Genomic DNA, 23,754 nt, shown 5'->3' on the forward strand with positions numbered 1-23,754 from the left:
CCCTTTATCTCTAGATCAAGTATACATCTTGACTTTATCTTGGTGTTGAGTGTGAGATGCTAGTTTATACCTAGTTTTTGACATATTGTTTTCCAGTTTTCCCTGCAGTTTTTGTTGAATACTGAGTTCTTCTCCTAATAGCAAACACTAAGTAACTACAGTCATTAGCTACTAGTGTGTTGATTTCCTAACCTTTTCTATTCTGGTAAAGGTTTTAAAATAAAATAAAATAAGATAATATGAGGGAGATGGACTAGATTGCCATTGAGGTTCCTTCTGGGTCTAATTTTAACATCTTAAAAATTTCCTTTTTGTAAGTTGAGTCTTTAATAATAATAACTGACATAACACACTCGAAGGTTTGCAAAACACTTTACATACATTATCTCATTTTAGCCCACATAATAGCAGTATAACAAATAAATTAGTCCTTTTTTACAGGTGAGGAAACTGAGGCTTAGAGAAATTTAGTTGTTCATTCATGATTACAAAGCTCCTCTTGTCAGAAGCAGGATTTTTTACCTAAGTTTTCTGGATTTGCAAGTCTATTACGCTATTTGCTTCATTAATCCATTTATATACTCTTAGCTTTCAGGGACCATATACTAAAGGGTGATCTTTTAGGAGGAAATTATGAGTTGAGCAGTTCAGGGTCTGATGAGTGGTTTATCGAATGATTTTAATTATCTCCATGGGGAAGAGCATGTTTAGGATATGAGCACACTTTTAAGGGGGTCTGGGAATATTTACTAGTCATTGAAGACTTTTTCATTTCTCATTCAAGGGGCATTATGTCAGGAAGGTTGAAATATTGCCTAATATTTTAATCAAAACCTTAGGTGCAGGGCATGTAATTGGCTTAGTGAGTAGAATACTTGGCTTAGAGTCAGGAAGTCCCAAATTCAAATCCTGCCTCAGACACTTACTAGCTGTGTGACCCTGGTCAAGTAACTTAACTTCCTTTCTTGTAAAATGGGCATAATAATAGTGGCACCTACCCCCCAAGGTTTTTGTGAGGATAAAATAACATAATATTTAACAAGCACTTAGCACAGTGCCTAACACATAGTAGGTGCTACATAAATGCTAGCTATTATTTTTATTATATAGAAAACAGTAGAATACCATGTTATTCTTCTTCCCTCATGAATAATACTTAGAATTAAATAATTTAAAAAGCAATTTAATTCATATTTGCTTAATTGTTTCTAGAATAATCTATGGCATCCAGTCCCAAAGAGTTTTTGCAGCTGCTTTAGGACAAACTTCAAGGTTCATTCCCATTGTTCTTCAAATTCAATAGAAGTACACTGATAATTATACTTTAAAAAATAACTGCAAGGAATTGTGGTAAAGTTCACATCAAAATGTAGATCCTATTGTACACTCATCTAAATATACATTCATGGAAATATTACAAGGAAATTTCATTAGTGGGGCCTGACTCTTCCTCAACAAAGACTTCAAAATATTCTGTCTTCTGCATGTTTTCTAATGATTTAAGACACTTTTTTTTTTGGCTGTACAGCCAAAGACCACATACCAGAAAGGAAACCAAAGTTGAAGAATTTGTAACACACACACACACACACACACACACACACACACACACACAATTACTTAGAGGGGAAAAAAATGAGAAGGCTTGTCCTGAAGGAAATGCCCAGGCATAATTTCCAATTGGTCATTCCCAAGTATCACATGTTCTAGACATCTATAAAAGAAAGTTATGTGGGCTTGAAGAGTGTCATATCACTTTCCTAAAGACCACAGTTTCCTTTTCCTGCTTAAGATCAAGATCTCAGGAGTCCTACAAAATGTGTGATGGGTTTGTAGGAAGTTGGAAGCTTATTTCCACTGAGAATTTTGATGATTACATGAAAGAAGTGGGTAAGGATGAACTTTTCATATACTTGGATAAAGAAAAACTTTTTCTTTCTAGGGGAACCAGGATCATGACTAATACAATTTGTATCAGAAGGGCTGGCAAGCTATTTAAATACTCTTTAGAGGATATGATTTGCATTGATTTCTCTTTACTTCTATATTTTAAATGTTTTGAAAGTTTTCATTTAGAAAAATAAACTTGCATGTAAAAGGGTCTAATAGAGTTTTATTCTTTAATATATAGCTAATAGAAATTGCTATTTTCTTGATTTGCTATCCCTCATTTCTTCGGTTTATCAGGCCCATTGCCTATTGCCTCCCCACCTCTGGAAACAAAGAAATATATTTGCAGTCTAGTGTGAAGTTGTGTAGCAGTCTCTATTCGAAATGCATATACTGAATTACCCATCTTAATTTATGCCATACTCTATTCTTGCTTCCTTTCTAGAATGAAGACATAGATAAAAATGATTTGGCTTTTCTCTTGTCACTAATGAGAGGGCAAAGATTATTTAGAGAGCTACAGGATTGGGCAATAGGTTTGGATGTTAATTGTTTAGCCAATAAGCCTGTTCTGATAATGGCTGTCTTTGGGGAGATAATGCCCCATTTTTAACATTTACCTTTTTGGAAGAGATTAGCCATGTTCTTTGACTTGAACTATAGGAGATTTGTGGATGTCAGTCTTCCTATTCTAAGTCAGAGTCTAGCTCTAAGTATCTAAACCCATCTGAAGTGATACCATGAAAGCAGTGAAGAATTCAATTGAGAAAGACTTCAGACACTCTTACTGTACTTATTTTGGTCCCTGCCAATGAATAAATACAAACATGATCTAAGATAAAGAGAGAGAAAGAGAGAAATAGAAGATGGTTGGGGGAGAGGAAGAGAAAGAGAGAGAGAGAGAGAGAGAGAGAGAGAGAGAGAGAGAGAGAGAGAATGTGCAATGTTAAAATAGATAAATGAGAGCGCACCATCCCCTCACCAATAATTTTGTGCCAAGAAATAGGGCAGTTAGTACTACCCCATGAGCCTTTGTAGTTTACAAGGACCACAAAAGGAAATTCCTTCTTTTTACAGAATATGCTCAGTAAAGACTTTCCTGGAAGTAGTGTATTGTAGGTGGGAGAGGAGTTATGTAGTGTTTTATGTGGGAATCAACATTCAAGTATGTCTTTTTGTAAAGTGCCAAGAAAATAGTAGGGGTTGGAGTAAATGTTTATTGATTGATTGTTATTTAGTTGAAAGTTGAAAAATCTATTTCTTTTCAAAAGCTCTAAATTTTTGAGAAGATATAGCATCCTTTCTAATTTTCTGAAGCAACTATATGCTTGCTTGTAGATAAGAAGCAAAAGAATAATCTAATCTTGTATTGCCTTTTTCTGACAGCTTTGCCCTTTTAGTTTATTTATAACATTTTTGTAAATTTTATTTTTCTGAAGTATATGGCAGTATAATTTCTTAGTATTTGTTTTCTGACATTTTGCAGTCCATATTCTCATTCTCCCTCCCACCCTTACTTCCTCCCTAAAGGCAGGCAATATGACAGAGGTTGTACATATATCGTCATGTAATCTTGTATTATTTCTTATAAACTACCATGACTTTACATGCTAATTTTCCTTTTCAGATAGATTGTGTGAGGGACATTTAAATATTCAAATCCCATATTAATAAAGTACCATTAGTCAAAAATAACAATTGACTAAAATTATTAAATCTATTTTAGGGGGAGTGGATTTGCTGGCATGGGAAATACCAACCAAGAAACTTCCTCTGTCAGTGCAGAATGGCACTTGCTTTGCAATTTATTTTCTCAGAGATTTGCATGCAGGGGTTGAGTGCTTTGCTCAAGGCTACACATAAAAGCATAGTATAAGCCCGAGACTTTCCTGACTCTCAAGCAAGCCACCCATCTACTAGGCTAGGTTATCTCTTTAATACTTTGTTGTTATTATTAAGTCATTTTAGTTGGGTCCAACTTTTATTTAGGATTTTCCTTAAAAAAAAAAGATATTGGAGTGGTTTGCCATTTCCTTTTCAAGTTCATTTTACAGATGAGTGACTGTGGCAAAGAAGGTTAAGTGACTTGCCCAAGGTCTCATGGTTAGTAAGCATTTGAGGCCAAATTTGAACTCAGAAAGCTAGATCTTCCTGAACTCAGGCCCAGCCCTCTATCCACTGTGACACCTAGTTGCCTCACTTCAGTCCTTAAGCAGGAAGCTTAAGGACTTGGATCAGATCTTGAGAAGCAGCTTTAGGAGAAGAGAGAGTATAATTTACTCCAGGTCACTCAAGGTGGCAAATCAAAAGTCAAACCTCAGATTTCCTTATTATATAGTAGAGTATCTACTTACTATTATATTGCATTCATTTTATTTTAGAAATGTTTCCAAATTTTGCCAAAGTCTTGTTCACCATTTGCCTACCTTTTCTTTAGGAAGCTAAACTAGTTTCAGCTGAACTAGTTGCAAAAGTAATGCTAAACCATCACTATGTCTCCACCCTTCCAAGTTTTTCCACTTGTTTCTATCTCTGATACTTCTTGTGATCTCTAAGGAAGTAAGCAAATTAAATTTATAGTCCTAGGTCTTTAAAACACTTTCAACATATGAGTGAAACCACATAACTTTAGTGCTGGAAGACACAGAGATTATCTAGGTCCACTCTTTCATTTTATAGATGAGAAAACTAAGACCCAGAGAGTTTAAACATGTTCAAGGCCACATACTTAGCAAACCCACAAGCTCCTGGCTGCTCTCCCAGCTTGGCGTTCTCTCTTTTCATGAGACCACCTTGCCTCCTTGTCATCTTTCATAGGATTTGTGCCTGTGCAAAGTTTTCTGCAAATATTACAGAGATGGTAGCTATCATCATTGTTAGGTGGTAGAGGCAGTAGCATCACTGGGGTCTAGTTGGAGAATGGCCAGTTCTTAAGAAGCTTGCCCCAGCAGATGCTTAACAAATGTTTGTTGAAATCACTTGAATCGAAGCCACGTATAACATTTTGTGGAAAGGAGGTTTTCCAAGAACAGTGCATTCCCTCTTCCCCTTTTCATAGCCTCTCACCTCCATCCTGGACATCCTAGGCTTGAATGAGGAATCTGAATGTAATGGAGGTTTTATAGTTCTTCTGTCAAACTTTTTATCTTAATTTAACTCCTCCCAAAGGCATAGTGATGTGCTGCCTACTGTAGTGAGTCAGTGTGGAGGATGGATGGAGGACTGTCCCCCTTACCATAAGAGATAAGTTGGAAAAAACAACACCTTTTTGGGTAAATTAAGCCATGACACAAGTCAAACGATAATTTAGAAAAAGTGTATATGAATACAAGGCTTGGGTAGCAAGAGAAACTAACTTGAAAGGGTTAATCTGTAGTGAATGATCAATTCTTGTAATCATAATTCCTTCACAATGAATAGAGGTTCTTTTTTATGACCAAATATAGCTAGATTCCTCCATGTCACTGGACTTCTTGACTTAGGGTTCATGGTCTGTTTTAAAAAAAAATATTTTGGTAATTCCATTTCAGTCTAATAGATTTCCTTTGTAACCTTGGTTGCATTTTATATTATGCATTAAAAATATTATTGTGAGAAGGGGTATGTAGAACTTACCAGGTATTAAATGAGGGCTATAAAACAAAAAGGGTCAAGACTCTCTTGACCAAGAACAGGCCCCTAGTGAGAAGTTAGACAATCTAAATTTGGTCTTGCTTCACTTTCACTAAGGTTCATTTATGATGTTATAAGGCATTAGTGAATCAATCAATAAGTATTTATGAAACTCCTACTATGTGCTGTGCCCTGGATATTTGTCCTGATGTGTCCCCATGATATCAGGAGATTGCTGGATAAGTTTGATGTTTAATGATGTCAACAGAGTTTTTTCTCTTATTGGGTTTTGTTTTTCTTACCACATTATCTATCACTTACAATGCTGACCCACCATAACCAATAAAATGACAGGTTACTGATTATGAATAAAATCCTTAGTTGAAAACTCTTTTGATGTTGTCCTAAATGTGTCTGCTCATAGTAAAATAAAAAAATAAAACTTGAAACATTCTCTTTTCTGAATTTTAGGAGTGGGTTTTGCCACCAGAAAAGTGGCAAGCATGGCTAAACCCAATATGATCATCAGTATTTCAGGAGATGTGATTACCATTAGAACAGAAAGTACTTTTAAAAATACCGAGATTTCCTTCAAACTGGGCCAGGAATTTGATGAAGTCACTGCTGATGACAGAAAAGTCAAGGTGAGGAATTCAAATTCCCTCTATGTTAATGGGCATTTCTTTTTTTAAAAAGAATTTTCATGTATCCTTTGTTTTGCATCAACTTCATTTCTCACTATTCCCTTCCTTTTTCCTACCTTGAAAATCATCCTTTATAATAAAGAAAACAAAAGTAAGAGAAAAAGGGCACTTTGAAAAAACTAACACATCAACCCAGTATTAATATCTATTTTTCACAGTGTTCCCTATGTCCACAAGGAAAAGAAGGTAATTATGTTCTCATATCTCTTCTGTACATCCAAGTTTTGTCTTAATTATACAATGTTGAGATTTTATTTGTTCTTTCCATTTGCATTATTTTAGCCCCTCTATGTTGTTTTCCTGATTCTGCTTACTTCTTCATTTCGTACTATTTCATGTCTTACCATGGTTCTGTTTATTTCTTTTGTACTATTTCATGTCTTACCATGGTTCTGTTTATTTCTTTCAGCACTATAGTATTCTGCTAGTTATATACTATAATTTATTTAACCTTTCCCCAAGAAATGGACATCTGCTTCATTTCCAGTTCTTTACCACAACTACTATCACAAAACAAATCTATGATAAATATTTTGGCACATTTGAAACTTTCCATTCTATCTTTCCTCTCTTTGGGGTGAGCAGTAGAGTTTTCAGGTGAAAAGCTATAGTCATTTTAATCACTTTATTGGTATTAATTCCAATTTTATTTCCTTAATACATAATGCATTGTTTTATCATTAGGGCATCAGTGTACTTGCCTTTGTATAATCCCTACAAAGCCATCTATTTCTATCTTTGTCATCTTCCTCCCCCTCCACCCACTAATGTGCAGGGAGAGGGTAAAATCTCAGAGTTATTTTGACTTGTATTTCTCTTATTATTAACGATTTGGAACAATCTGTTATATGGTTGTTAATAGTTTATAATTCTTCTTTTGAGAACCATTTATATCCTTTGACATCATCTCCATTCATTAATAGCTCACTGTTGTACCCAGTTGTATTGGTTCTCTGTGTATCAGCAGAGATATTTATTGCAAACATTTTCTCCCATTGAACTTCCTCCTTTCCTTTCCCAGTCACATTGCTTTTGTTTATGCAAAAGCTTTTCAATTTCACATAATAGAAATTGTTTGATATTTTCGTGAATTACCTTGATCTCTTGTTTGGTTAATAATTTCCCCTTAAGATATATTTTTCTATAGCCCCTGAGAAATCCAATATACTATAACAATAAGAAAAAAATGATTGACCCATTGAAAATGAAATGGCATGTGAGAATAAGTATGGTGGCTGATTCTTCTATCTCCCCAGGGGACACAAAGAGTCTCACTAAGCATTTTTCTTCTCGTAGAGTCTCATAACCTTAGAAGATGGTGCACTGGTTCATGTTCAGAAATGGGATGGAAAAACAACCACAATAAAAAGAAAATTACTGGATGGTAAACTTGTGGTGGTGAGTAATTTACAATCATTGACTTCAGCAAAGTTCTTGTGATGCTGCAGAAGGGAACTCTATGGAGGGAGAGAGAGAAAGCCTAGGCCTGATGTTTGCCTTTGCCATTCATTACCTAAATGAACTTTGATGAATCACTTAATTTTTTGTTGCTTCAGTTTCCTTGTCAATGAAGTAAAGAGGTTGGACTGGATGGACTGTGTAGGCCCAGCTCTAAAACTGTAATTCTAGATAACCTCATATCCCATTTTCTGTGTATAGAGCAGCTAATTGCCAGCTCTGCCTTGGGGCACTTTGGAGAAAGCAAAAGGGGACTCTTGGGTCCATAGTTGACCATACTCTGAACTCAGCTGTGCACTCTATGGTATCATCTAATTAGATCTGATATTACTAAAGAAGAAATGCACATATATTGCTCCTACCCCCTAGCTAAGTTGAAAAAGAGAAAAGAAAAGAAATCCTTTCATCGTTGTTATTTCTTCTCTGATGTTTAACTCTCACCTCTTTTTGTTCCCTAGGAATGCATCATGAAAGGTGTTACCTCCACTAGAGTCTATGAAAGATCATGAAGGAGTGATTTCTCAATGGGCCAAAGCTGCCAAACCACCACTTTTTGTCATGTGTGTGTTATTAAAATCATTATGGTTCTATCTGATTAAATTGGGAGAAATCCCATTTGCAAAGCATTTATTTACTCCTTTCTGTTTTATTCATTCAATAAACATTTTTAACACTAAAATCCATGATATTTTGTTCACTGTGAGACTACATAAGAATTATGACTTCTCTTGGTATTTTAAAATAAACTTCCTCCTGGAAAATTTGTAGTTAACAAGGGAACTTGCAAGAGGGAGGTCAATAATATATAATCACTTTAAAATAGCTTGCTTGTGATCCCTTCACTGACCAATAATTCCAAAAGAATTACACTGTCATCTTTATATAGAAATATATTTCATTAATTTGGAGTTCATGATAACTCAGATAAACTGTGGTGCTTCAGTATTGCTTTGTGACTGAATCATATATACCCCAGTGTAAATGAACTGGGTGTCTTCCTATGTAATGTATTTTCAGGGTTTTCTACCTTTACTTGTACTCCTATCCCCAAAGCTTTTTTCTTCCTCTCCTTTTGTCCCTCTTTTGGGGAAAAGCTCTTCATTCTATTTGAGGGCAGGAAAACAAACAAAAAGTTCCCTTGTTAGGAAATGATTCATTGAGAATTCACACTAAGGTATTTTTTACAAAAACCTTTCCTGGGAGTTATTGATTTAAGAAAGGGACATAGAGACATGAGGCACTGGATGTCTGAAAGGAACTCTAAAATTGAGTTCCATAAAGAACTGGAGGAATTCCATGTGAACTGGATTGACCTCCAGGAATTTATGCAGAGTGAAAGGAGCAGAGCCAGGAGAACATTGTACACAGAGACTGATAACACTGTGGTACAATCGAGCATAATGGACTTCTCTACTAGCAGCAATGCAATGATCCAGGACAATACTGAGGGACTTATGGAAAGAAAAAAAAACCAGCCACATTCAGAGGAAGAACTGTGGGAGGAGAAACAACTACTTGAACACATGGACTGATAGGGACATTATTGGGTGTGTAGACACTAAATGATAACTCTAGTCCAACTATCAATAATATGGAATTAGGTCTTGATCAGTGATACATGTAACCCAGTGGAATTGTGCATCAACTAAGGGGGGTTAGGTGGAGAGGGAAAGAACATGAAATATGTAACTATGGGAAAATATTTAAAAAAAAATAAAATTGAGTTCCATCAATACAGTAAAGTCCAAGTTGACAGGCATTTTTAAAAAACTCTCACTCTCTTAGAATTGCTACAGTTATTAGTTCTGAGGCAGAAGAGTGATAAGAGCAGCATAGTTGGGATTAAATGACTTTTCCAGGGTCACAGAGGAAGTATCTGAGGCCAGATTTTAATGTAGGACATCTTGATTCCTGGCCTGGCTATCCACTTAAGCCACCTACCTGCCCTTCAACAAGCATTTATTAAGCACATACCCAAGCAGAACTGGAGTTGCAAAGTCAAGTAAAAGTAGTCCTTTCAAAGAGCTCACAATCTGATAGAATATAAAAAGCAAATAATTATGTGCAAACAAAATATATACAGAACATACTGGAAATTATCTCTGAAGGAAAACACTAGGGTAAGGGAAGTGGGAAAGGCTTCTTGGTGGGATTTTAGCCAAGACCTAAAAGAAGACTGGGAAACCAGAAGATAGACCCATGGAGGGAGAAAGTTCCCAATACAAGGAAGAACTAGTGAAAATTCAGTGAGTAGATGCATTGTCTTGTGCAAGGAACATCAAGGACACTGCTGTCACTAGATTGTAAAGCATATGCAGGGGAGCAAGATATGAGTAGTAAGGTTGGAAGGGACCAGTCTATGAAGAGGATTTGATAACTGATCCTGTGGGTAATCGGGAGTCATTAGAGTTGACTTCTTATTAATTGATATGGCCAGACCTGTGCTTAGAAAGTAGGACCAGGCAGACAAATCTGAGAGTCATCTGGTTTAAGAAGATGACTGACTTCATGGGAGCAGATAAGATTATCATATAGTAAAATATAGAAGGAGGAGAGAAGAAAGCAAAGGTCAGAACCTTGGGGATCACTCACTGTTAGTGGGCATGAACTGAATGATGATCTAGCAAAGAAGACAGGAGTGGTTTGACCCAATCGGTTATTGAGTTCTACTGATTTGATTCGTACAATATCTCACATGTCCACTTCCTTTCCCTCCACTCCACTCAAATTGCTGTATTCCTGGTGACACCTTTATGATCTTTTGCTTGGACTGATGAAAGAGTCATATGGTTTCCTTACTTTCAGCTTCTGTTCCTTCTTTAATATCTCCTTTCTATAACTCCAAAATAACAACACTTCTCTAAAGCATTGGCTTGATTAAATCAAAATCTGCTTAAAATTTGACAGTGTCTCCCACTCTCAAGAAAAACTGAGAAGGAGGAATAGAGAATTGAAAAAGAAGGAAGTTAATTGTGTGTACCATGACCAAATTTGGAATATGGCTTTGAAAGTGCATCCTTTTTGGCAATATGATACAGAAAAGAGATAGCAAAGTACCCCAAAGAGATAAGGAAAAAGACTTGTACAATATTCATAGCCAATGCTCTTTGTGGTGGCAAAAAAAATGGAAAATGAGGGGGTGCCATCAATTGGGGAATGAATGAATAAATTATGGTATAGCTGGTGAGGCAATATTATTGGGCTGAAAGGAACAATGAACTGGAGGAATTCCATGTGAACTGGAAAGACTTCCAGGAATTGATGCAGAGTGAAAGGAGCAGAACCAGGAGAACATTGTACACAGAGACTGATATATTATGGCACAATTGAATGTAACAGACTTTTCTACTAACAGCAATGTAGCAATGCAGTGATACAGGACAATCCATAGGAATTTAGGAGAAAGAACGCTATCTACATCCAGAGAATGAACTGTGAAACCAGAAATGCATTAGAAAAATATATGCTCGATCAAGTAGTACGATAGGGATATGATTAGGGTTTTGATGTTAAAAGATCACTCTACGCAAATATGAATAACATAGAAACATGTTTTAAACAATGATACATGTATAATCCAGTGGAACTGCTTGTCAGCTTTGGGAGATGGGGAGGAGAAAGCAGAGGAGTGGGATTATGAATCATGTAACCATGGAAAAGTATTCTAAATAAAAATTAAAAAAAGAGATAGTAAAGAAGCATTATATATGGAGAAAATATAATTCTGTAAAAAATACTGGAACCAAATGGAGGAAGTATGCTAGAGAGCATTTAGATAAATATCAAGATGCAAAAACAGAAGTGAGACTGTCATTGAAGTATAATAAAAATGTCTACCACATTTAGCAGGGCAGTGTCATTAGGTAGGTTAAAGGGAGGCAGAAAAGATGTCTTTAACTCCCTTCTCCCCCAAACTCTTCTCCAAAGATTTTATTTCCTTCCAGGAGGAGAGCAGAAGGCACTTTGCTCTCCTTGGAAATAGGAGGTACCAGGCTGGAATTATAATCTGGTTGCTCCCTTAAGTATTACTAGTTTGGGGAATGTGACTATTAAATTGACACCAAACTTTTTATCACTGTTTCATTAATGGGGACTCCATTTTTTATATCTAAGGCTTGATTCCTTACCTACCAAACAGTAGTTTCACAACAAATATATGTATATATATCGAGAGAGAGAGAGAGAGAGAGAGAGAGAGAGAAGGTAGCAAAAACAAAACAAAACATTTATCCAGATCAACTAGTAAAACAGAAATCGGAGAGAATATATACAGAAGAATACATAGAAATACATAGAAGACAATATAGAGTGAAGGAAAGTAATTCAGTTCAAAAAAGAGAGAGTGTCCTAGATCTAACCTAAGGGAAGTTCCCCAAAGTCTCTAACATAGCAAAACTGGTAATAGGGACGTGATGGAAATTGCCAGCTCCTCTCATGTCATCTTCTTCCCAGTCTTTTCCTTCAGCATGCTGGAGTAAGGTTGGCTTCTTCCATCTTTCTTCTTGAAGTTGGAAGCCAGAAGTGAGTGAAGGAAGAGTCTTCTTAGACTACAGAGACCTGAAGAGATTTGAAAAAACTAAAGGGTCTAGAGCAGTGATTCCCAAAGTGGGTACCACCCCCCCCCCCCGTGGGTGCTGCAGCGATCCAGGGAAGCGGTGATGGCCACAGGTGCATTTATCTTTCCTATTAATTGCTATTAAAATTAAAAAAAATGAATTTCCAGGGGGCTAAGTAATGTTTTTTCTGGAATGGGGGAGGTAGGCCAAAAAAGTTTGGGAACCACTGGTCTAGAGCAAACTGAAGAGACCTGAAGAAAACTAAAAAAGACTTGAGCTTTCCCTCTTTTACCAAATCTGTCACACTCCTCATTCAGGCATACAACATTGATCTCCACCAATGAGGAGAGAGTCAGTACTAATGAGTTTTGGGATCCAGGTTACAGGAGATTATTACAGAATATTTAGACATAAGGACAAAAAGTTCTGGAAACAGATCATGACTCTGAACCAAAATATGATAGTAATTTGTCTTCTTGTCATATCCTAACACTGTTTCCTCAGGGAACATCATCTCTGCTGACCAAGTTACATAGCCAAACTGTTTTTCAGGGAACTTAACTCGAGATTCCCAGGACTAGTTTGCTTTTAAATTCATTGGCATCTCTCTTCCTTATTGTTAGAGGTCACATACCTTATGCTGCTTCCTGCCTCCAGTTCTATATATTTCTCTCCCTTCTGTCCTTGTCTGGTTGATTTTTTTTAAAAAAAACCCTTATCTTCAATAGCTATGTATCAGTTTTAAGGCAGAACTAGTAGGAGCTAGGCAAAGGGGGCAAAGTGACTTGCCCAGGGTCACACAACTAGGAAATACCTGAGGCCAGATTTGAATTGAGGACCTCCCATCTCTAGATCTCTCAATCCCCTCTCATTGATTTTTAAAAGGCCATCAGACATGTAGCCTCTGCTTTACAGCCAAATAGCTAGCTACTTTCTAGTTCTAGTAAGAGAATCTTTTCACACTTTGTAAAGTGCTAACGGGGCAAAAATATACATTTTTTTCATTTTAACACATTAACAACGACTCCTCACCTCTTATAGTTGTCTGCTCCCCTGGCTCCCACTTACCTTACTCTCTGCATTATATCAACCAGGCTTTGAAAAGGAACATAGTAACCCTCTTTCCCCCAAATATATGTGTTACATAAATGCCCCAAATGGCATATGTAGAGAGCTTGCAAAAGTAAGAGAGATAGTTAACATACTGGATAACAATCACCACTCTTGCAGAGTGGAGTATTGTACAAATCTGATATGATAAAATTGAGAGGTGATTACTGTAGACTATTGCACTTGGGTTAAAAAAAGTAAACTGTCACCAGTATAAGAAGCATAACTAGACAACTCCTCACCTGAAAAAAAAGATCTGAGTAGGTTTCATGTTCAATATGTGTCAACAGTGTGATGTGGTATCCAGAAGGCTAATGTGTTCTTAGGCTGAACAGACAGAACCTAGGATTCAAAAAAAGGGAGGGAAGAGTCTTCAGCCCACATATGGAACACTGGGACTAATAGCGGAAGCCCATTTTGCAAACACAATGACAAAATGGAAAGTATTCACAGAAGGCTAGTCAAAATTATGAAGTGTTTCAAGATCATGACATACAAGAATGCATGGGAGATATAGGAATTCATCTGAGATAGGGAATACTGGTGGTCATAGAGAGATGATGGCTGTTTTCAAGTATTTGAAGGGCTGACATATGGATGAGGAGCTATATTTACTCTGTTTGGCTCCAGACAGTAAAATTAGGAACAATGGTTGGACTTTTAAGAGAGGTAGACCTATGTTTGACAAGGGCAAATTTCTCAATAATTGCTTCCATACAAAAAATGTAATGGACTGCTTTAGAAGGTAGTGTTTTCCTGTTAGAACTGGAACTCTTAAAAAAAAAAAAAAGAACTGGAACTCTTCAAACCCTAGATGATCATATATATATATATATATATATATTTATATATATATATATTTTTTTTTTCAGATAAGAATTGGACAGTGGTGCCTCTGAAGCTCTTTCCCACTCTGTGATTCTGTGATTTATTTTTTAAAAAGACTTATGGTTTCAGAGCTTGTCAAGCTCTTTACTTTCTGTGCTGTTGGGTCATGAACTGGTCTTTTCTTTCCAGCTTTTCTCTCCCTTCTCTTTCAGTTCTGTGAGAGGGACCAGTTTGCTCCTCTTCTTTGGTGGGCAGAGGATCACCCAGTAAGATCTCTCTCTTCCTGGCAGGCTGGGGGAACTCATGTCAGGATTTATCTCTCTTAGTCTAGGAGTGAAAGAAAGTCAAGAAATTCACAATCTTTTTTGTAGGAGTGTTTCTGGTTCTGTAGCTTAAGTTTTGCTTTTAACCATTAAATCACTAATTTATAGAAGTCTTTTTTTTTTTATAGATTTAAATGTTTAAATTGAGCTAGAACTTCTCCTGAGAGTTCATGTACTAACAAGCTCTTATTATAATTTTTTCCATTCTCTTGAGCAAAGTTTATTTTATTTATTAAATGGTGTTCAGTGGACCCCACCATCCACACTTATGAGCCACTGACTAAAAGGGACAAGAATAATTATCTTACTGTGAAATACAATTCTATACTTTTCCCCCATTTCTACAATCCCTGAAGAGGGGAGAATCAATTGTACACCAGGTCACTTTCTGGAAGACTGCTACCAAATCAGGCAGAAAGAGGAAACACAATTTTTAAAGACTATTGTATCCTTTGAAATATACATATATATATATATTTTACATATGTATATATATTGAACAAATAACTTTATTTTTAAAAAATTATTTATTTAGAATATTTTTCCATGATTACATAATTCACACTCTTCCCCTTTAGATCACTGTAATTTTCTGTTTACTTAAGTTTTCTGTAAAATCTTCAGTAAATCATCAGTGATGGTCTTTCCATCCATGATAAATGTTTATTCCTTGACCACTATGCCCTTCTTGGAACTCATAGTGTAACCTGTTCACAAATAAAGACTATTTCCTTTGCTGCTCACCCCCAATTAAAGTTGATGAAGAATGATAATTATTACTCCTAGTAACATTACTAGGAGTAATAATACCATACCCAACACTCTAAGAAACTGTAAGCATTTTCTAGATACTATCTGAACTACACATCATCCCTGTAAGGTAGGGAAGGGGAGAAATAATTTGAAGATGAAGAAACAGAGGCAATGTGACTTGTCCAAACAAAGAGCTGATGGACATGAGGCACACAAGGGTGTTCTCTTCTGTTGCCAGAAAATTTAGAGTTGTCTCATCTTTAGATGTTCATCAGTTTCTTTGCCCAAATCTGACTCAGCAGCTCATTCCCATTGGACATTGCCTCCGCCATTATCAAAGTAATATTTATCCCTTGTCCTCTGGGTATGTCACAGAATTAGAAGCTATAATCACTGACCTAAACCAAATTTTACATGTTATTTCAAATTCCTAATTTGGTGGTGAAAAAAATTAGTCAAGTGTTGGTAATGGGAATCCCAGGCCTTGTTGTTATTGGCGATGCCAAAGGAGTCACATGGTAATGATGCCTTTTAAAAGGCCATCATGGTGGCCCTGCAGTTCATACCATTCTTTGGTCTCCTAGCTTGAGCTGCTTGTTCCACTGAACTATCCAAGATGCTTGATCCTTTCTTGGGAACCTGGAAACTTGTTTCTAGTGAAAACTTCGATAATTACTTGAAAGAATTAGGTAAGATGCACCATTTTGTAGCCTTTTTGAAAGGGGGGAATGACAACTTCTCTCTTCTTTCCTCTGGGTTTCCAGGTGATACCGTATTGTCCTGAAAAAAAGCTGTCACTTAATATATATTGCAACCCTGAATGACATTGCTTTAAACTGGGGGTGGTGGAGAGATGAGAAATGTTTTCTATATGCTGAAAATCATATAGATTATAATAATCTACACTCAGATGTTATGCAAATATTCCTTAGTTAATAGTGGAGGCAACTTCCCATAGGGATCAGTATTTTCAGATATGAGGAGAGAGTCAAAGCTTTGGGGAAAAACTGGTGAATATGTAATAAATGTATAGCTCTAAGTTTTCTGGCAAGAGAAGAGAACACTCATGTCCATCAGCTATTATTTGTTTGGACAAGTCATAGTATCTCTACTTCTTCACCTTCAAATTACTTCTCCCCTTCTCTACCTTGCAGATTTTATATATAGCAAGACCTGGAAACTGAGGCCCAAATAATTTAAATGATGTGACCCAAACCACATGGCAATGTCAGGATTTGAATTCAGGGCCTTGGCCTCCAGATTTAACAGTCTTGCTACTCCACCAGAGGCTAAGGCCAGTTTGTAGAGAATCTTACAAACCAGGATAAGGAGATTGTATTTTATCCTAAGCAATAAATAGATGTTGAATATTTTTAAACTAGGTGGAGATATTGTCAGACTTAAGTCTTACAAAGATTGGTCTGCTAGGTATGTGGAAGATAGATTGGAGAGAGAAGATATTGCAAGCAGGAAGACTAGTTAGGAGTCTACATCTAGGTCAAATATCTCATAAAGTGGTTACATTATTTGAATTCACACCTCATATTTCTAATCGGCTAGAACTGATGACCACATTTTACATAATTATAACTGCAAATACTGTGAATCCAAGTACATTAACCACTTGAAGGGATTCATTATTTATGCTAATTGCTCCTAGATGTATTAAACTGGCCCAGGGATGAGGTAATGAGAATCCTAATTAAGCAGGTGGTTGTCCAAAATGGTTGTCCAAATGGAGAGAAGGGACAAATGTGCATTATGCTGTAGAAGCTAGTATTAAATGCTCAGGTAAGGATTAATAAGTGAATGAATTATAATGGTGGCAAAGCAGATGGAAAGAAAGAGATGGATTTGAGAGAGATTATAAAGGAAGAATAAATAGAACTTAGCAATTGATGGTATGGGGGAAAAAGGAGAAGGAAGAGTCAAAAGTGAATCTGGAAGAATGGTGGGACCCCCAGCAGAAAGAGGGAAGTATGGAAGAAGGGCGAGGTTAGACTATCATGAATTCCATTTTGGACATACTGAATTTGAGGGCATCCAGATGGAGATGTCTAGTAGGTAATTAGAGATTAGAGTTCAGGAGGAAAACTTAGAGTTGGATGTAGACTGGGAGTCAGCTACATAGAGAGGATCATGGAATTTTTTCAGGTAGAGATAATCATCAAGGAAACGCATGTGAAAAGAGAAGAGAGAAGAGAGTCTAGCACCACACTTGGAGAAATACTATATTTAGGTAACTGAAGATTGAAATGATAATCCAGGAAAGGAGACTGAGAAGGATTGGTCAGATAGGAAGTGAACCAAGAGAGAGTAATGCTCTAGTCCAGTGATAGGCAAACTTTTTAAAGAGGGGGCAAAAGGAAAGGAAATGCTCATCTGTCAGTCTGTTTCTAAGGCAACTCTTTCGAAGTTTCATTGTATTGTATCCTACTCATTGTATTCGTCAGATTAGGAATAATGTCGTGGGGGGGGTGGGGGTAGAACATTTCAGGGGGTCCCTTCTGGCCCATGGGCTGTAGTTTGCCCAACACTGCTCTAGAGAGTTAGGTAGGAAAGGGTATCAGGATGAAGGGTGTGCCAAAATTGCAGATGGCAAGAAAATGATAGGTGATATGGCAATTAAGACTTCACTGGTTAGGGGCAGCCAGGTGGTTCAGGGGATAGAGAGGTCTGGTGACAAAAGGTTTTGGGTTCAAACTTGACCACAGATACTTCCTAACTGTTTGACCCTGGGCAAGTAACTTAACCCCCATTGCCTAGTCCTTACTACTATTCTGCCTTAGATTTGGTACATAGAACTAACTCTAAGAGGGAAGTTAAGGATTTGGAAAAAAAAGACATCACTGGTAACCTTTGTGAGACTAGTTTTAGTAGCATAGTGAGTAAGAAAGCAGGTTGCCAGGAGCTGAGAAGTGAGGAGAGGCAATGAGAATAACACACCTCCTTTGGAGCTTGGCCATCATATTCAGATCTGATCTCCCAGTAGTTCCCTATGGTCTAACATTTTATGTCTCATTTGCTCAGAACGGTACTAAAATGAATCTGTGTGAATAGGTTCATTTATGTTTTCTTTTTAAAAATCAATATTTTATTTTTGCCTCAATTACATGAAAAAACAATTTTCATCTTCATTTTTTAAATTTTGAGCTAAATTCTCACATTCTTTCTCTCTCCATCCCCCTCCCTGAGACATCAAACACTGACAAAGAGTTTACATATAATAATGTAAAACATCTTTCTATATTAATCCTTTTGTTTAAAAGAACTCAAACAAACAAAAATGAAGAAATAAATTGAAATATAGTATGTCTCGTTCTGCATTCTATTGGTTCTTTCTCTGAAGGCAGATATCATTTTTCATGATGAACCCTTGAAGATCTTCTCGGATCATTGTATTGCTAGAAATAGCTAAGTCATTCAGAAATGCTCATCATGTAATATTGCTGTTACTGGGTATAATGTTCTCCTCGTTTTGCAACAGTTTCATGATATTTTGGCTGTGATGTTTTAACCCAAAAGCACTACCAGAGTTACTTTCAACCAGAGGGCTCCTCTCTAGGTTTGTGTTTTGCTGGTGCTACTGCTGATTGATTTTCTTGGATTAATGAAACAGATACATCAACAATAAAAAGCATATATAGACAAGATGCAGGTTTAGCTCAAATATTTCTTATCCTGAATCTGTACATAGAGAAACATTGGCATAATGGTTACAAGATTGCCTTTGGAGGAAGAAAGAGCTAAGTTCAGGTCCCTTTTCTGACACAGACTAACAACTTAACCAACCAAATGTCCCAGGAGATTTTTTAGACTAAATTACAATCAAACTATTTATCTGTATCAGTAAAGGGAGTTTGCACATTGGAAGTTTTTCCATACTGATGTAATGGCAGGTCTCCTTCCCAAATATGTTTCTAGCACATTGCTGCTACATGTTGGGTTAATCCTGCAATGACCTAAGAACTTAAATCATATGATGAAAGTAGGTGGTATGATGGAATGTGAGCAAAAGAAGTCAGAGTTAGAATCTAGGCAGTCAATCAATCAACAAAGATTCTTTAGGTGCCTCCTATGTGCCTGATACTATGCTAAATGCTGGGAATACATAAAGGGACAAAAGATAGACCCTGCCCTCAAGGAACTTTCAATCTAATAGGCACCATTCTTAATTCTGGCACTATCTATAAGTCATGTAATACTTTCCAAACATAGAATCATATGATCTCAGAGTCTGAATGGACCCCAAGCTGGACCTGGGTGAGAATCTCCTTTATGACCTTTCAACTTGGAGATACCCAGCCTTTCCTCAAAGGCTTTATGAGACAGGGAACTAATGATCAACCCCATTTTTTAACACTGTTAGGAAGTTTTTTGTTTTGTTTTGTTTTTCCCCCTAAGCTTCAGGTTCCCCATTTGCAAAATGGTTATAATTAAGAGTGTGCTAAAACCAGCACAAACCAGTTTTAAAAGCTAATTATTAAAATTTAAACATTTATAACTCTGAAATAGGTAAATACTTCAAATCAGCAGTGTTGGGCTTACAATCAGGAAGAACTGAGTTCAAATTCAATCTCAGACACTTATTAGCTTTGTGACCCAGAGCAAGTCACTTAATCTCTTTGATTTCATTTTATTAACTGTAAAATGGGGATAATAATGGTACGAATGTGATTATTTCTAAAGTATACTTAGCAAAGTGCCAGGCACATAGTAGATGCTACATAAATGCTAGTTATTATTATTTTTACAAATTGGGGCTTGACTTGGTGTTTTTACTGATTGGCTAGACTTAAGAAAATTACTGAATAAATATTAATAATATAGATTTAACTTTAAAAGTATGTAAACATTTTTTTTTAATTTTTAAACCCTTACCTTCTATCTTAGAGTCAATACTGTGTATTGGTTCCAAGGCAGAAGAATAGTAAGGGCTAGGCAATGGGGATGAAGTGACTTGCCCAGAGTCACACAGCTGGGAATAGTCTGAGACCAAATTTGAACCCAGAACCTCCTGTCTCTAGGCTTGGCTTTCAATCCACTGAGTCACCCAGCTGCCCCCATGTATAAAATTTTTTCTGGTGAGTCACTTACACAGCATTTACCACCATCTCCCTGGCATATTTATATACACATATACATATCTCTACACACACATGCACCACCCCCTCCAACCTTACAGAGCTCCCAAGAAAAGTGTTTTGAGGAACTTATAGTTCTAGGGCCGGGTAGCTAGAACAGAGGACAGAGAGCAGGACCTGGAGTTGGAAGGTCCTGGGTTAAAATCTAACCTCAGATACTTCTTAGCTGTGTGACCCTGGGCAGGTCACTTAACCTCCATTGCCTAGCCCTTGTCTTTCTGTCTTAGAATTGTTACTAAGAGAGAAGGTAAGGGTTTAAAAAACCTTTATACTTCTACTGTAATTTATAGAACTTATTGTAATACTACATAAATGCAAGTTTATGATGCACTTTTTGTATAACTCTTTAGAGGTTATATTTCAACATCACAATGGTTCTTTTTTTAAAAATTGTTTATTTATTTATCTAAAAAATATTTTCTCATGGTTACATGATTCATTTTCTGCCCTTCCTCTTTTCCCTCTGTTATGTTACACCCCCCGCCCCCAGAGCTGACAAGCAATTCCACTGGGTTGTACACATGTTATCACTTGATACCTATTTCTACTCACAATAGTTCTGTATGGTATTAGCTTCCGCAGTTTACAGAGATGTATGTTAAGTGCTTTTGTTCATAGCTAGAGTGTGAGCGCTAGACAAAGAATTCAAACTTGGGTATGTCTGCCTCCAGGTCCAGTACCCTATCTACTGTGCAATGCTTCCTCTCATCGAAGTCCTAATTGCAAGGATGTAATAGAATATAATTATGCCATAAGAGGAGGTGAACAGGATGAGTTTGGAAGAACATGGAAAGAATTATATGAACTGATGCAGCGAAATGAGCAAAATCAGGAGAAGAGCATAGACAGTAACAGAAATATTATGTGAGGATCAACTGTGAAGGATTAAACTATTATCAGCAAAACAAGGTCCCATGATAACCCCAAAGGACTTATAATAAAAAATATTATCCATAACCAAAGAAGGCACGGTTGGAATCTGACCACAAATCAAAGGATGCTATCTTTCATTTTATTTCTTTCATGAGTTTTTATTGCATCTGTGATAGGTATCATGTCCTAGCATGTGTATTTTATGAAAGCACTGATACAACCCATAAGAGACCATTTACTGCCTCAGGAGTGGGAGAGGAGGGGGGAAGAAAATCTTCAACACAAAATGTCAGAAAACAATTGTAAAAAATTGTCTCTCTGTGTAATTAAAAAAAGGCAATAAATAAACAAACAAACAAATAAGTAGAATGAAAATTTTTTCCTAATGACAAAGATTTCTATGAAGCATGAATCTGAGAATATCTTGAGAAGTAGTGTTACCTCCCTCTTCCAGGTCTATGGTAGTATTATTACTGAGGCAATGATTTTATAAATAAAACCCAATTGTCTGAGAAATGAATTATAGCTTCCCACACTGCCAAAGAGCTTCCTTGGAGTAGGTGATAGCATGGGAACAGATAGCTTGATGTTTAAATTGCAAAGAGGAAGCAAGGAAAGGTTCCAATGTGTTATAAAAATGCATACTGGTAAAATAGATTTAAAAACTTTTTTAAATGATTAATTTTAGCCTTTTCTTTAAATTTGTAAACTTGGAATTAGATTACAAACTCCTTAGGGCAGGAATTGTCTTTTGCCCTTTTTTGTATTCCCTTAGTATTTACTAACCTGGCACATAGTAGGTACTTAATGAATGTTTATTAACTTAAATGGAAGTCTTAAGATGCTTGGCTTCATCTGATTTCTTGCCCTGTCTTGCTTGCAGGAATGAGCTTTGCGGCCAGGAACGTTGGAGGGTTAGCAAAGCCCACTGTAACTATCAGTGCTAAAGGTGAGATGTTCACCATCAAAACTAACATGGTCAGAATCACAGAGATCTCCTTTAAGCTGGGGCAGGAGTTTGATGAGACCACGGCAGATAACCGGGAAGTGAAGGTGAGCACTAATGCTTCTGGAAAAGTTTCCAGGAAGGCTGAGAGCTCTTCTTTCCTGAAGAATTCTCAGTTTTGCAGTTATATATATATACTGACTGCATGCCACAGAATCAAGCATTTGCTGTAATTAATTTTTCAGCTCTGTTGAGGATGATTTTCAGCACAATAAACAGACTTATTCCTTTCGCTAATTGGTTTAATGGTTTAAAATGGCAAAAAAAAATACCATTAGATTAAAAAAAATAGTGCTATTCAACGCAAGCTAGGTTTTTTTTTAATTTTTTAGTCATAAGTTGATTTGGAAATGCTGAAATAAAGTTATCAGTCTGTTGATTTCTAAAAGTAAGCCATTTGTGGATTTCTAGAGCATCATAACATTGGAAAATGACACCCTGGTCCATGTGCAGAAGTGGCAAGGCAAGGAAACCACAATCAAAAGAAAAATTGTGGATGGGAAAATGATGGTGGTAAGTTTTTTATGAATAGCTAGAATCATTTAATGTTAGATTTGATCTTAATTTTCTTTGGTCACAGAAAGCTGAACTAGCAGTGAGGGGTAGAAGTTGCAGAGGAAAATATTTGTTTCCATGTAAGAAAAGGCTAACTCTGAGAATTATCTAAAAGTCGAATGTTACCTTGGGAGGTAGGATGTTCTCCTTCATTAGAGGTCTTTGAGCAAAGGTTGGGTATTGGTTACACATATACAGATTGGACTGAATGACCTCTAAGTTCTCTCCTAATTCTGAGATTCTGTGAAAATTTCCCAATTTCTTTGAATATTCTAAATTGCACTTTTTTTTTTCTGGGCTGGGGATTCAATGACAACTTTAGAACTGTTTTAGCTTTAAATATGGAAGGGACCTTAGAAGACACTGGGAAATTGAGGCTAAGAAATTGAGGCTCGTTCACAGTCACACAGATAGTGTTGGAGCCCAGGATTCAAAACCAGATCTTTTAACTCTATTCTATGCACAAATAATAACAAATGTTCTTACCTCTAGGTATGCACCATGAATAATGTTGTGAGCACTAGAATCTACGAGAAGATATAAAGAAATTTTGAGAAAAATTGCATCCTGAATTTGAAAAAAAGAAGCAGCCATTACCCAGTAATAACAATGATTTACTCAACATTAATTTAATCAGTAAATAATTTCCAAATGAAGTATGATTTCAATCAATCAACAAATGTGTTTTGTGCCTACTATGTTCCAGACACTAGAGAATACAAAGACCAAAAGGAAATAATCTTTGCCCTCACAAAAGTCATATTCTATGGGGACCTAAAATGCATACATGCAAATATGTGTAAGATATGATAAAATAGTACAAAACAATCTTTGGAAGGAGGAGTCACTAGTAGATGAAGAAGGAAAATTTCCTTTTCAAGATAGCTTTTGAGCTGAACTTTGAAGGAAATTAGGAAACTTAAGAGGCAGAAATGGGGGAAG

General features: G+C 36.5%; 2 protein-coding genes across 2 annotated transcripts; both read left to right on the forward strand.

Moving 5' to 3' along the window:
* Positions 1-1,747: 1,747 nt before the first annotated feature.
* LOC123238408 (fatty acid-binding protein, adipocyte) lies at positions 1,748-8,343 on the forward strand. The gene is made up of 4 exons (XM_044665816.1): positions 1,748-1,890; positions 5,974-6,146; positions 7,503-7,604; positions 8,123-8,343. Exons 1-4 carry the CDS (start codon positions 1,818-1,820, stop codon positions 8,171-8,173), a joined length of 399 nt encoding a protein of 132 aa, XP_044521751.1. The 5' UTR covers positions 1,748-1,817; the 3' UTR covers positions 8,174-8,343.
* A 7,507-nt stretch (positions 8,344-15,850) lies between these two features.
* On the forward strand, positions 15,851-23,355 carry LOC123231650 (fatty acid-binding protein 9-like). Its single transcript, XM_044657934.1, has 4 exons — positions 15,851-15,923; positions 22,135-22,304; positions 22,669-22,770; positions 23,305-23,355. The coding sequence occupies exons 1-4, from the start codon at positions 15,851-15,853 to the stop codon at positions 23,353-23,355; spliced, it is 396 nt and encodes a 131-aa protein (XP_044513869.1).
* Positions 23,356-23,754: the final 399 nt, after the last annotated feature.

Source organism: Gracilinanus agilis, chromosome 1, assembly GCF_016433145.1.
Source record: "Gracilinanus agilis isolate LMUSP501 chromosome 1, AgileGrace, whole genome shotgun sequence".
Classification (NCBI taxonomy): domain Eukaryota; kingdom Metazoa; phylum Chordata; class Mammalia; order Didelphimorphia; family Didelphidae; genus Gracilinanus; species Gracilinanus agilis.

Excerpts from the sequence above, each read along its gene's own strand:
- LOC123238408 (XM_044665816.1), top strand. The coding sequence starts at position 1,818 with ATGTGTGATGGGTTTGTAGGAAGTTGGAAGCTTATTTCCACTGAGAAT. Across the intron at positions 6,147-7,502 it reads CTGATGACAGAAAAGTCAAG|AGTCTCATAACCTTAGAAGA; the intron begins GTGAGGAATTCA and ends TTCTTCTCGTAG. Across the intron at positions 7,605-8,122 it reads TGGATGGTAAACTTGTGGTG|GAATGCATCATGAAAGGTGT; the intron begins GTGAGTAATTTA and ends TTTGTTCCCTAG.
- LOC123231650 (XM_044657934.1), top strand. The coding sequence starts at position 15,851 with ATGCTTGATCCTTTCTTGGGAACCTGGAAACTTGTTTCTAGTGAAAAC. Across the intron at positions 22,305-22,668 it reads CAGATAACCGGGAAGTGAAG|AGCATCATAACATTGGAAAA; the intron begins GTGAGCACTAAT and ends GTGGATTTCTAG. Across the intron at positions 22,771-23,304 it reads TGGATGGGAAAATGATGGTG|GTATGCACCATGAATAATGT; the intron begins GTAAGTTTTTTA and ends TCTTACCTCTAG.